Source organism: Anser brachyrhynchus, assembly GCF_964034855.1.
Source record: "Anser brachyrhynchus genome assembly, chromosome: 15".
NCBI classification, from domain to species: Eukaryota; Metazoa; Chordata; class Aves; order Anseriformes; family Anatidae; genus Anser; species Anser brachyrhynchus.
Window position 1 is genome coordinate 10143087 of NC_137733.1, and position 12447 is coordinate 10155533.

Sequence of the window (12447 nt, forward strand, 5' to 3'; positions counted from 1 at the left end):
CATGCAATCTCAACTCAGAAGGCCTTCCTCAGTAAAGAGGGCTATTCTCACAGTTTACTTTGGATCACGTGTACCAGTCATCCTGTTCTGAGTAAGGCAGAGTTTGAATGCTAATAGTTATTCTTTCCAGAACGGTGAAGTGTGGGAGAAGACAGAGGAGGAACTTTTTTCTCCTCAGAGAGTGTTAGGAAATGTGCCTGTGGGCATCACCATCTGGCCTTGAATCAATTTGTGCGAGTAGAGCATTCCACCCTTTCGAGGCTCTGAAGATGAATGTTTCCTGGAAAACGTGTGTGTGCTTAAGCTGCCTCCTCCCCACTTCTTTGCAGCTGCAGAATCTGGAGGAATTGCATTTCAGGTCTGGTTTCACTTCTGGGAAGAGAGATTCCTGAATGACAGTAACATGATGCTTTGAACTTTGAGGGGAAAAAGGGGGCAAAGTAATCCCTCAGTCCTTCAGTTTTGTATTGGTTCATGCTGGTGGCTCTGGTCTTACAAAGCCAGATAGATAACAGCAGTATTAAAGCCTGGGGCATTAATAAGTCCTAGTCTGCTGACATTGCTTTTAGTTCTTGTTTCTGAATGACCAAATTCAACATTACAGAATATCTTGAGTAGTGACACAGACAGAGGGTTGTTATTGTGGCTTAATCTATTGTACAAAGAAAGTACATAAGTTGTGTGTCAGCTTCCTGCTCTTGGGTCTTCCATAACTCTCAGTGTGTGCTGATATTTCCCATCTGGAGCTCTCTGCTAGATTTTTGCAACTCTGCAAGTCTTTAGTCATTGCATTGACAGCATTAGCTGCTCTTGGCTCAGTGAACTGCAGACAGTGTTGGCTTTAGAAGAGCACATGAGCTGGCTTGTTTTATGGAGAGAAATCTGTTTCTTCAGAGAACTGGAAAAATTTCAAATCATAGCTGTAATTCTTACCTTAGCTGTTCCTTCTTTCCAAGGCCTCTGTTACAGTGGCTGTCTATCCCTGCAGAATAACAGACTATCTGCAGTTGCTTTTCCTTCAGATCCTCCGTGCGCTTCTAGCTCTGTACCGAGGTCTTTTGGGTGAGAGAGGGAAGGAAGGAGTGGGAGGGATGAGCATTTGCTGCTACTAAGTTCTCAAAATGTTCAGTTTGCCATGGCACCAAGGAAAGCTCAGAACCATTGCTTGTCACTGAGCAGAGTAGGAGAACTGCTCGGTAGCCAGCCATGCCTTACTCTAGGTACTATTTTTCATACCTCTTGCCTGTCTTGGGGTGTCCAGCAATATGACTGCTGCCACAGTAGCGGGGTTTTAATATTTTTTTTTTTTGCCAGCTTCTCTGTTGAATTAAGTCGCTTGGGGGAGGGGAGGGGAAGTGCTTTCCTCCTTTCCCTGTGTGTCCTATATAAATTGATGTGGCTGCTCTGGGAAAGAAGACTGACTGCTTTGAAATCCTTGGTAACGTTTTTTTCCCCATTTGATTTGAATGTTGGCATCTTCTACAACCACTGCTTAGTCCACTTCTTGGCAGCCAGCAGATCCGTTCTTGTCAGTCTTTTTTCTTCACTCTTGAGGGATCTGTGGATTAAAGATTTGCACATCAACAAAAGTTACAATCAGAGGAAGAACTGTCATCTGCACGCATCTTTCTGGGAACAGTGGGGATACTGAATAGTTGTCACCCCTGTGTGTTGAGAAAGCAGCAGTTTGCTCTTCTTATAGGAGAGGTTTGTCTCCCCTCAGTTTGCTTGAAATGCCACTTCCTGCTCATTTCTGCATAAAATAATCACTGGCTGTAGAACAGGGCGTTGAGATGGCAGCAACCCTTCAGTCTGTTTTTTTCTGGGTGTGGGGAGGGAAAAAGAAATCAGAAAAGGAGGAAGTTCAAAGTAAAAGCAGCAGTCAAATGAAGCAGGCACTTTGGCAAGACCCAGCCATTCATAGGAATGTTGATTTTTCTTCTGCTCCCTACCTGTGCTTTGCTTTTGATATAGAATATCCGGTACATAACATAAGATCCAATCCAGACTGAGGGTAATCCTGATCCCATGGCTTGGCTTTGTCAACAGAGACAAAGAAAAGGGGAAGACTGAATTAAAATTATTGGTTTTCTTTTCATCAGAAAGTGGTTTGTCTTTCAGGAAAAAGCTGTCCAACTTCTTACATACGCAGAACTGGAAAGGCGCCTATAACTATGTTGCCAAGCAGTACATAGAGAGCGTAGGCCGGGAGGTATATTTTGAGGATGTCCGACTTCAGATGGAAGCAAAACTCTGGGGAGAAGAGTACAATCGGCACAAACCACCAAAACAGGTATGTTCAAAGTTCTTGCTATGCAAAATCTTTGCTATGTAAAACTTCATGCTATGCAAAAATTCGGTCTTGCTCTTCTATTAGATAGGTTTCAGATGTATTTAGAGAGGATTAGTTGTTCATGTTCTATTAAATTTAATTGCTGAGTCTTCTGCCCTGCTGTGTTCTCCATTAAATGGTAGTTGTTTTTAATGAAGTAAATGCAGAAATTGCTTTGCATATCCAAAATTAGTCACGTGGGCTTGTGAATATTTGACTGTTCTCAGCTGTTGACTGAAGACCAAAATAAAATGGTGTTTGCCTTGCTCTTTTTGATATTTGCCCAGCTGCTTTTCAGATAACCAGAGATGTGACTATTTATTGCCTGCAGCAGTCTCAGTAAGCATTTAACTGTTAGTGCTCCAGTGAGGTGGCTGCTTAAGTCTTGTAAGCCTATTTGGACACCTCCCTAGCATTGATTTTAAGAAGAGCTGGGAACCTGGGTAACTTTATGAAGCTGTTCAAATACAGATTTCTGAGAAATGGTCAAGAACTCTCCAAAAAATGAAGATGCTGTACCTTTGTCTCCTTTAGGTGGCAGTGACAATGTCAGCACCCTGTGTTAATTGCAAAGCATTAAGATGCATGAAACTGCCAGGTGGTTAGGGTGTCAGACCAGGCTTAAGGCATCAAGAGAAGTTCCCATCCTCTTTGCAAGGGATGTGCATAAACACATAAGATTTGGGAGGAGGGGTTCTGCTCTTTTGCGGGTCATATTTCTGGTGTCCATGGTAAGCATTTTGTACAGTCTTGTAAATGTGGCCAGCATAGCTTCGCACTTTTCCATGGTGGTAAGCTGGATAGCAGCTGGTCAAAGCTGGTCTTTGTGTCCTGGACAAAACCACCTCCAGCAGCAATCAGCTTGTTAAAAGACAAGAATTAAAATACAAGGATGAAGGACTTCAACTGTTGTGCATTCTCAGCCAGTCTCTCCTCTTTGTTCAGTGAGTCTGTGGTATGTATCAACATACATAAGCTGCTTTAATCCTCTGCTGGTAGCGAATGCCTGACTTGGACTGTGGCTTCAGTTGAGTGGAAGCAAGCATTGGGATGGAACTGTGCTTCTGCTGTGGGAACTTGGGTCCTGCTCTTGACTGTACCACAGACTGTATGTGGCGTGTGAGATGTGTTTTGCTGTTTGGATATAGACTTTTTGCAGCACACTCCTAAGGTACCCAAGGAAATAAAATAGAAAGGCAACATTTGCTAAAAATTTTTCAGTGGGATTTTTTGCAGAAATGGTCTTTGTTGAAGTGACTGCTTTTAATTTATGAAATTCCCCCAGTTACCTAAGAAGCACATGACTCTTCCTCCACCCCCTTGTTAAACAGGCAGATCTTGGCAATTGTTCGGCTTCTTTTGCTGGCAAAGTTTTCACAGCTGGAGCATTCACACACATTAATCTGAAGACAGTATTCTGTTAGTCATTGTTTATTTTTCTTCCCTTCCCAGGTGGATATAGTACAGACCTGTATTATTGAAATGAAGAACAGACCTGGAAAGCCTCTCTTTCATCTGGAACATTACATTGAGGGCAAATACATCAAATACAACTCGAATTCTGGATTTGTGCGAGACGACAACATTCGTCTTACTCCGCAAGTGAGGCTTTGTTTAATGCTTTCCATAGAGTCTGCTGCAAGCAATTTGTTGGCTCCATCCAGAGATCTTGCATTACTTACGAGAGAGGAAACTGCAGCCTTTCCAGAACAATGCCAAATTAATTTATCTTTTTGCAGTATGTCTTCCCCTTACTTGGGGTCTGCTTTTTCAAGTGCTGAGCATTTCTTTATCGCATTTCAGCATCTGTTGATTTTTAGTTTAGTTGAACAGGGTTAATACTCTTCAGAAATTGTAAGCCCTGTTCCTCTAGTTATAATTACAGGCATTAACATTCTTCAAACTCTCTTCAAGTTAAAGCAGAGGGAAGACATCTCATGTATTATGTACTAAGTAGGCTGCTGTTACCTCAGAGTAATACACAAAAGGAAGTGGTAGATACCTAACTGATGTAAACAAACATGTAGCACATTTACATATAATAATTTGTGTTTTTCAGATACAGCCTCTGAGTAGGTGAATCTGAGATTGCTTATAGAAATACAGCTACAGTTTTAAAGTGATTGGGAATTGTATTTCACAGAGCTTTTTAAAATACTGGCAAAGAATGCGAAGTGGTCAGCATAGCAAAAGAGTTTTTTGTTTTGTTTTGTTTTTAACTGGGAGATGAGGGTTATGTTATTTTCATTTTTTTCCCTATTTTTAAGGTATTTGTATGATACTTAATGTAAGCAGAACATTTATGTTCAGTGCTGTGCTTTCACAAGTTGGGAACAAAGTGTTCTGTGAGACTTGCTACACTTAGTGTTTGTCTATCACCACCACTCACCTCCCCCAGGCCTGGCAGCACTGTTTTGGAGGCCTTCCCAGAAGATCCTAATGTCTCAGCTTCATGCCAAAGAAAAGGGCTTTTTATACTTGATTCTTGGAACGCAGCATTTAAAGAGTACGAACATACATTTCACCATCTGATACACAAATGTAAAGGCAGATAGTGGAAGAAGAGTTCAAGGGATGCTCATGTTTTCCTTTTGCAAAATGGGGCAGAGCTTTGCCTGGTGGCAGCAGGAAGCAGTGTCCGAGGGCTGCAGAGCTTGTTGATTCACAGGCACAGCCAGGATTTTTATGCAGAAGTGATTCTGCACTGGCTCCAGAGCCCACTGTTATTCCCTCCACCCCCTGCTCCCCACTTCTTAAGGTGAAGACTGTAGTGGAAAATGGGATGTCCAGTGCTGGAAGGAGGAATAGAGCAGTCCACGCTGCACGTTCCCATTGCTGCCCTTCACCCTACTTCTTTCAGCCTTTCTCTGGGTGGGACCAGGTTGGAGAAGCAATGCCACAGAGGCAACAGATGCTCCTTTGTATTTAGTAGATGCATCTGAAATTTCCTTCCCAGTTTGGACCCTGGGGAGCAATTACTTCTTCCCCAGCAAATTCTTAATATTGAATTTAGCCACTGCATAGAATATTAGATATTCTGATAAAGTCTGAAGGGCAGTATTTAGTAAAAACAATTTTCCAGGGACTGTTAGTCCTTATGTTTTGCCCTCACTTAAAATTGGGGGCCAAATTCTGCTTGCTTGACTTGCATGATTTCACATAAGCTAATCAACCAGGACTTATATGAATGCATAATCTCACTGTGACTATATAGGGATAAAAAACACCGTGTATATGTAGGGATAAAAATCCACTACATCCTTTTAGTTTCTTACCATTTTCATCATGATGTTCATACCAGTTCTATTTTGCTAGTGCGGTTATCTGATTTCGCTGGCCATTTGTAAGTGGTCGCAGTAAGTGTTGCTGTTCTCAGTAATTCAAGGGTGAATTTTCTCAGACATTTCCTGTGCTTCCTTGCAGGCCTTCAGTCACTTCACCTTTGAGCGCTCAGGACATCAGCTCATTATTGTTGATATCCAAGGAGTTGGAGATCTTTACACAGACCCTCAGATACATACAGAGAGTGGTACAGATTTTGGAGATGGCAACCTAGGTAAAATCTCTTATCCTGTTTGACAGGATAGTGGAAGCTTATTTTCTCTTCCTGCTGCATGCTGATTAGCAGCTATTGGCTGAGCAAGCAGGCACTTTTCTGAGGGCCTTGGAAACAGCTGCGGGACTTCTATTGTAAGCAGTCCTTGAACAGGGCAGCTGTCACACACAGGCAGATTTAAAATGGGAGCTTATCTTGGCTGGGGTCTGCTGGCCTACTATTAGACCAGACAAGTAATGAAATTAAGTAGCTTCCTGCGAGGTGAGAATGATTGTTCCTTTTAATTTCCTTGCTGTGTTGCAAGAATTGATACTGCCGAATATAGAGAGGTAAGTTTTGCATATTTTTAAAGCTCCATGTGTCCATACATGAAGTAATTCATAGGACACGACAAGTCTTGTAAGCAGGATCAGTTTTAGGCACGTGTTTCTTTCTTAACAATGCATCCAGTTTCGTTGGTTTATTATGTTCTGTGCATACATAGTTTTTGAAGAATTTGTAGGCTACTTTCACTTCATCTTCCAGAGAGACTAAAAAGCACTTACAGGATTTAAAACAGAAAATGAAAGTAGGTTGAGCACTGTACTATGAAACATTTTTTTTCATTTTAGCTTTGCCTTTAGCTTCTTAGAAAATTATTTGGGACTTCTATCCTTTAATAAGTATGCCATCATATAAACTTTGAGTAAAAAGCTTATTCAATATTTTTTTTCAATGCCACAGGTGTTCGAGGTATGGCCTTATTCTTTCATTCTCATTCCTGCAACAAGATTTGCAAAAGCATGGGCCTTGCACCATTTGATCTTTCATCCAGAGAGAAGGATGCCTTGGATTATAATAACAAATTGCTTGTAAGTGCTTGATGGAAAAAAGTGTAGCTAAGCAGTATAGCTGATTTATTTTAACTTTAAAAGCCCTGTAAATAAAACTCTAATATTCTATTGACGTGGCAGATAAAAGCAGTTTAATCACTAATACAGCAGTTTAAAGTTGACTTATCCACACTTAGCTCTGAATTCATGCTGTAACTTTAATTAATAGGGAATCTTGCAAGACACATTTAGGACCAAGTTGATCTTTGAATGCTGAAATCACTAATAAGTTTTGCAGGTCACAACGCTAATTCAGGAAGAATAAAGAATAGAGCTGTTTGTCTTTAACTGACCTCAGCTTCAGTTGATATTTGTGAGACGGATTTGGTGGAACGTTTTGAATGAAATTCAGTCCTAAACAGAGCTCTCTCTGCAATAATGCTAGGACTTGATATTTTGTTGGGGTCTAGAACTTCTCAAAGCAAATAGTTATGTATACGTGTGTGTATTTACCCCCACTCTTGTAGAGGGTCCGTAATAAGCAGTCATGTTGGCCTGTGTAGCATACTCAGAATACAGTGAAGCATTATTCACAAGATTTTCTTGTTAATTTGCCAAGGAATCTGCTCAGACAATTCTACGTGGCACAGAGGAAAAATGTGGCAGCAGCCGGGTGAGAACAATTTCTGGTAGTCGGCCTCCTCTGCTGTCCCGCCTGTCTGAAAACTCTGGAGATGAGAGCATGAGCGATGTGGCATTTGACTCTCTACCCTGCTCTCCTTCTTCAGCAACACCTCACAGCCAAAAGATGGAAATGCTTCGTGAGTGAGCCTCATATATAACTTGGGGTTTCCAGAACATTTGGCGGTGACTTGTTTAATTACATAGGTTTTAAATACACAGCATGTTGTATTTAATCAGGTACTTCTGCGTAGATAATTAATGATTTTGTTTCTTTGGGATGCTTTTGTAAAATAACTGATAAAAGTAAGATGATGGCATCTAGAGCTTTCTTCTCAAGCATGTTATCCTTAAAATAAGATGCATATATTTTGCTTCCTAGATTGGCCAGTGTTTAATGAAGTAGATAACTTGGTTCACAAAGACTATGATCAGCTTGATAACCAAAGGGTGAGTGTCTTTCCAACAGAAAATGAGATTGCAGTTCCTTAATGTAATGAACTTCGAAGGATGGCTGGAAAGCTTTGTTCAGAAAGTATGTGAAGGCTCTCAGCCTGCTTTCAGTGCTGCAGATCACATTACCTGCATGGATTTGCTGTTTTTAATAATGTAAGAACATTTTATTTTAAAACAACAGTCTATTTATTTTTTTCTCCAGAAATTTACTTGCATCTGGTTTATTTTAACAGATAATTAAAGTATCTATTCCCCTGCCTGCATGTTGTGTCTTGGGCACTTTTGCCAGCTGAGATAGTATGAAGGCTAAACAGAACCCCTATTGATTAGGTCTCTGCAAATATTTACACTGTGGGATGTTAGAGAACCTCAACAGAGGAGACCGCTATATGTCTGCAATAATTCCTTTACAAAGAGATTTTTCCTACTCCAGGGCCCCAATACCAGCGGCTGTCCATTAATTGCTTTATCTTTTAACTGCCTACGACTGAAAACAACATTAAATGGACTCTGGGTTTGATCAAGTATGCAAGTCCTTGATTATTTTTTTTATGTATCTAAGAAGGAACGTGAACTTGGACAGTGCCTTTTGGATCATTAAGTACCATTCTGCCTGTCAGCACAACATGTAATCCTTTTCATCCAGTATCCCAACGTACCTCATTGAACCTAGCAGAAGTTTTGCTCTCTGTGAAGTGTCAACCTGAGATCTTTACAAAGAGCAGTCCTAATGCTGCAATGCTTTCTTTTCATCTTCTGTAGGATTTTGAAAATGGTGGAGACAGTGGATATCCCAGTGAAAAGAGAAGTGAGTTAGAAGATCTGGATCATAGAGAGAGGGTAAGAACCTGAATGTGGGTTTAACAGAATTAGGCCTTCTGTTCATACTTGAAGAGATTCCACAGGAGAATCTCATTTTTATCCCTTTTGATCTAGACTTTGTAAATGGAAAAAACAGTTGGAAAGAAACTCCCACACATTGCAAAATTACTTATTCTTCTTGTGAATGTTAATGACACTTTTACAGGAAAAGCACTGTTTGTAATGGGGAGTTTAATTTCAAACATTACATTTGATCGCGTGTTGTAGGTTTATGTTTTTTTTGAAGTGTTCTTTATTGCATTTGAGCAACATTGATTAATAGCCAGCTTCTTGTCATATTGAATCCATGAATATGACCTGTTTTCAGACACACTTAACCTCTCTACTTTCTATGACTTTATATGGTTTGAGGTTAATGAACAGAACTTAGTGTTGTTCTCAGTTAATAACATGCAACTTCAGAATTCCTGGGGCTTAGTTGGTTACTCATTTGAAGTAAAAACTTCAATAAATGTTTCTTTACCTGAAGACCTTAACTAGATGTTTAATTTTTAGATAGGGAAAGAGAATATTGCTTCCAAGGATACACCTGGTCATGTTTGAGTTGGCAAGGTATTTGTCATGGAATATATAGTTTACAGGATTAAAGCCTGGTTATGCCATATTCTTTACTGTTTCAGCGTGTTCCTTTTTATATTGCAATACCACTGAGAGAAGAAAATCCATTGGAAACTGTTTTGATCATTGTCTCCATTATTTTTGCTGGATAGGAGTGGTCTAGAAGGGTAACTGGCACGCATCAGTTGCTGTAAATTAAATGATGCAAATCTTTACATTAACATAGGGCCATTCAAACAACAACCGAAGACATGAATCTGATGAAGACAGTTTGGGAAGCTCTGCAAGGGTAAATAAAGCAGAAATGTTCATAGACAATGAGTTTACCACTCAGATTGTCCTTTGTTGCACTCATCTGCTGTCTAATATTACATCACTAAATCAGATGTCAATTTTCCCTCCTTTTCAGTTGCAGAATGTCTGTTTATAACAACTAACCACTCTACATTCTTTCCCTGTTTGTTTTTGCCTTTATTTTTCCATTAAAGAAAAACTATAAATAAATTGTTACCTCAGTAATTGGTCCCTAACATAAATTAGGGATTCCGCCTGGGTTTCTCACTTGAAATTGTAGTTCTATGGATTTTTTCTCCTTAACTAGATATTTAATTTCTGCACTTTATTTTTTTCAACTTGTCTTATACGTGGTTGGATAAGACTTTCAAAACCTGCAGTATTTGAAATATATGACAGTGGCTCTCTCCACTGTATATCTAACCAAGCTAGAAAAACAGACATACTTCTATGATTTTGCAAAATACAGCTTCTGTGATAATTAGTTTCTGTGGATATAAACTTAAGCAATTCTATTTTGCAAGGAAAGGAGAAAAAAAAAATTTTGACAGCAATGAATAATTTCATTAGATACACTTTTCAGAATTTCCTTGTAGTGGTTTATGTATTGTGGTTTCAGGAAATTGAAACAGCTTTAACAGGCTGAATTTCTGTGTCAGTAGCTTTCCCTATTGTGTTTTTGTGTGTACCTCCAATGGCTTACTTTCTGATAGGATTATTTTTTTTTTTTTGGCTAGTACTTCTCATCCACCCATGAGGCTGAAAAGTTTTTTGGTCTTGTTTGTGCTAGTCATTCTGAGAAACATCAATACATGTATCTGCCTATCATCTTGTGTATTGTTACTTTTCATTCTTCTAGAATTGTTGAATGCAAGCAGCATTTAAAATATTTTTAACTGAAATTCTGACCAGAAAAGTATGGGTTTAATTTTTTGTGCATGGGAAACCTTAGTGCTTGCAGTGTGATTATCCAGGTACTTATTTTTGTAAGTACCTATTTCCTGATTCATAACTTAAAGGTGCTACTTTGCTTAGCTGCTGTCATTTAAGGGAGATATTTGTTGTTGTAGTGTGCTTCACTGTGTTTCTTCTTTGAAGAAACACAAACGCTTATTCAGCTGCTAACGTGACTTTTGAAAGCCATATCTTAAATGACAGTATTTACTAATAAATGATAGTATTAATGTAGGTTTTGATTTCTGGGTGGTAGTCCTTATGAATAATAAGTAAATTTTAATTTTGGAATAGAAATAATAGTATATCCCATGTTTCAGATCAGTGTGGAGAAATGGAATCTCTACAATTCTTCCAGAGTCCACATCCACAGACCATCCTGTGTCGCTCAAGAAATTCAGAGGCTTAATGCTCTAGAACTTGAAAAGAAAATTGGGAAGTCAATCCTTGGGAAGGTAGGATGGGTCTAGTAATTCTGTTCTTTCCAGCTGGAAAAAAGAGATCTTGTATTTATTACTTATTTTAGGTGCTTCCCTGCATGAATTAATTGTGCAGGTGAAAATAAATAACAAGTGTATAGTTTTCTGTCACCTAATCATATTTTATAAAGCATGTCTAAGCTCAGGAACCCATGTGTTCTGTTTGCTTTTGGACTTGCAATATCTGGGCTCCTTTGGCAAGGATCCTGCTGTTGATTCTGCAGTGATATCCATAACTAGATTTAAGTAGTCACCTCGGAGAAGTACTTTGTGCCTAAGTGAAGTATAGGCACAGGGCTTTTGAAGAATCAGATCTGTACTTAATACTTGTGTATCTTTCCTGTACTATTGCATTCTAGGTTCACCTGGCCATGGTTCGCTACCATGAGGCTGGACGTTTCTGTGAGAAAGACAAAGAATGGGATCAGGAGTCAGCTCTGTTTCACCTGGAGCATGCTGCAGACTGTGGGGAGCTGGAAGCCATCGTTGGGTTAGGACTCATGTGCTCTCAGCTGCCACATCACATTCTTTCTGAGGTTACTCTGGAGGTAAACAAGAAAAATGAAAGAGAAAAAACAAAATCCAGAATTGTGTTCCCCTGGAAAAAGAATATAAGAATAGGAGGAAATGGAGATAAAACAAAAGCCACAGTTAGGTGTTCTGTAGTCTCTTCAGAGAAAATAGGTGACTTTGTAGTTAAGGACTTAAACAAAGAACTAAAAATGCTGCTTGTTCATAATTTTGTGAGCAAGTCACTACATACCTTTTAGGAAACATTTTGAAGTGATCTTGACTATTCAGCTCCTCAGCAGTTCATGGCTGGGCCTGTTTCTCAGACATATTAAACACTTGCAGACATTACAGATGTGGAGAAACAGTGTTTAGTGTTAGAGGAAGGGATGATTTTACTTAGCATGTATTTTAGAGGTTTTGTCTCTTTTACTAGGACACAAAAGAGAACAGAAAAAAAGGATTTGATTACTTGCTGAGAGCAGCAGAAGCTGGAGACCGGCCTTCCATGATCCTGGTAGCAAGAGCATATGATACGGGTGTAAATCTTGGTTCAGACAGGTACTGTGCGCAACTGAGTAACCTAACTTGTATAATTGCTACATATCTTCCTTTCACATGAAGAGCTGTTATGTCATAATGCTGTGGAACAGTATTTTGGAGTTACTTCAAACTTAACTCGGGTATGAATAAAAAAAAAAAAGGTTTTAGGCCATGATACATCAACACAGGAAGAAAATCAGAGACCTGATTTCTGCTACTGGGCATCCATATTTTGTCCACCCACATGCTTGATTTCAGCCCTCATACCAAGAGTTCCTTGTGATGAACGGTTTTCTTTGCTCTAAAGTTGGTGATAAAACTCCCTTGATTTCAGTGGGAGTTGCAATAATTGAAAATCCTGGAGTCGGGGGGGATATTAACACAAGGTTC

General features: G+C 39.5%; 1 protein-coding gene across 4 annotated transcripts in view; it reads left to right on the forward strand.

Annotated features, from left to right (window-relative positions):
* The window catches only part of EEF2K (eukaryotic elongation factor 2 kinase), a 31822-nt gene that overhangs the window by 14195 nt on the left and 5180 nt on the right, over positions 1–12447 (forward strand). For all 4 annotated transcript variants that reach the window (XM_080556622.1, XM_080556623.1, XM_080556621.1 and 1 more), the window contains 11 exons: positions 2122–2293; positions 3785–3934; positions 5756–5888; positions 6612–6739; positions 7320–7521; positions 7764–7831; positions 8600–8677; positions 9504–9566; positions 10846–10980; positions 11364–11552; positions 11951–12075. In XM_080556622.1, coding sequence (XP_080412748.1) covers positions 2122–2293; positions 3785–3934; positions 5756–5888; positions 6612–6739; positions 7320–7521; positions 7764–7831; positions 8600–8677; positions 9504–9566; positions 10846–10980; positions 11364–11552; positions 11951–12075 — 1443 coding nt within the window. The remainder of the gene's footprint in view (positions 1–2121; positions 2294–3784; positions 3935–5755; positions 5889–6611; positions 6740–7319; positions 7522–7763; positions 7832–8599; positions 8678–9503; positions 9567–10845; positions 10981–11363; positions 11553–11950; positions 12076–12447) is intronic.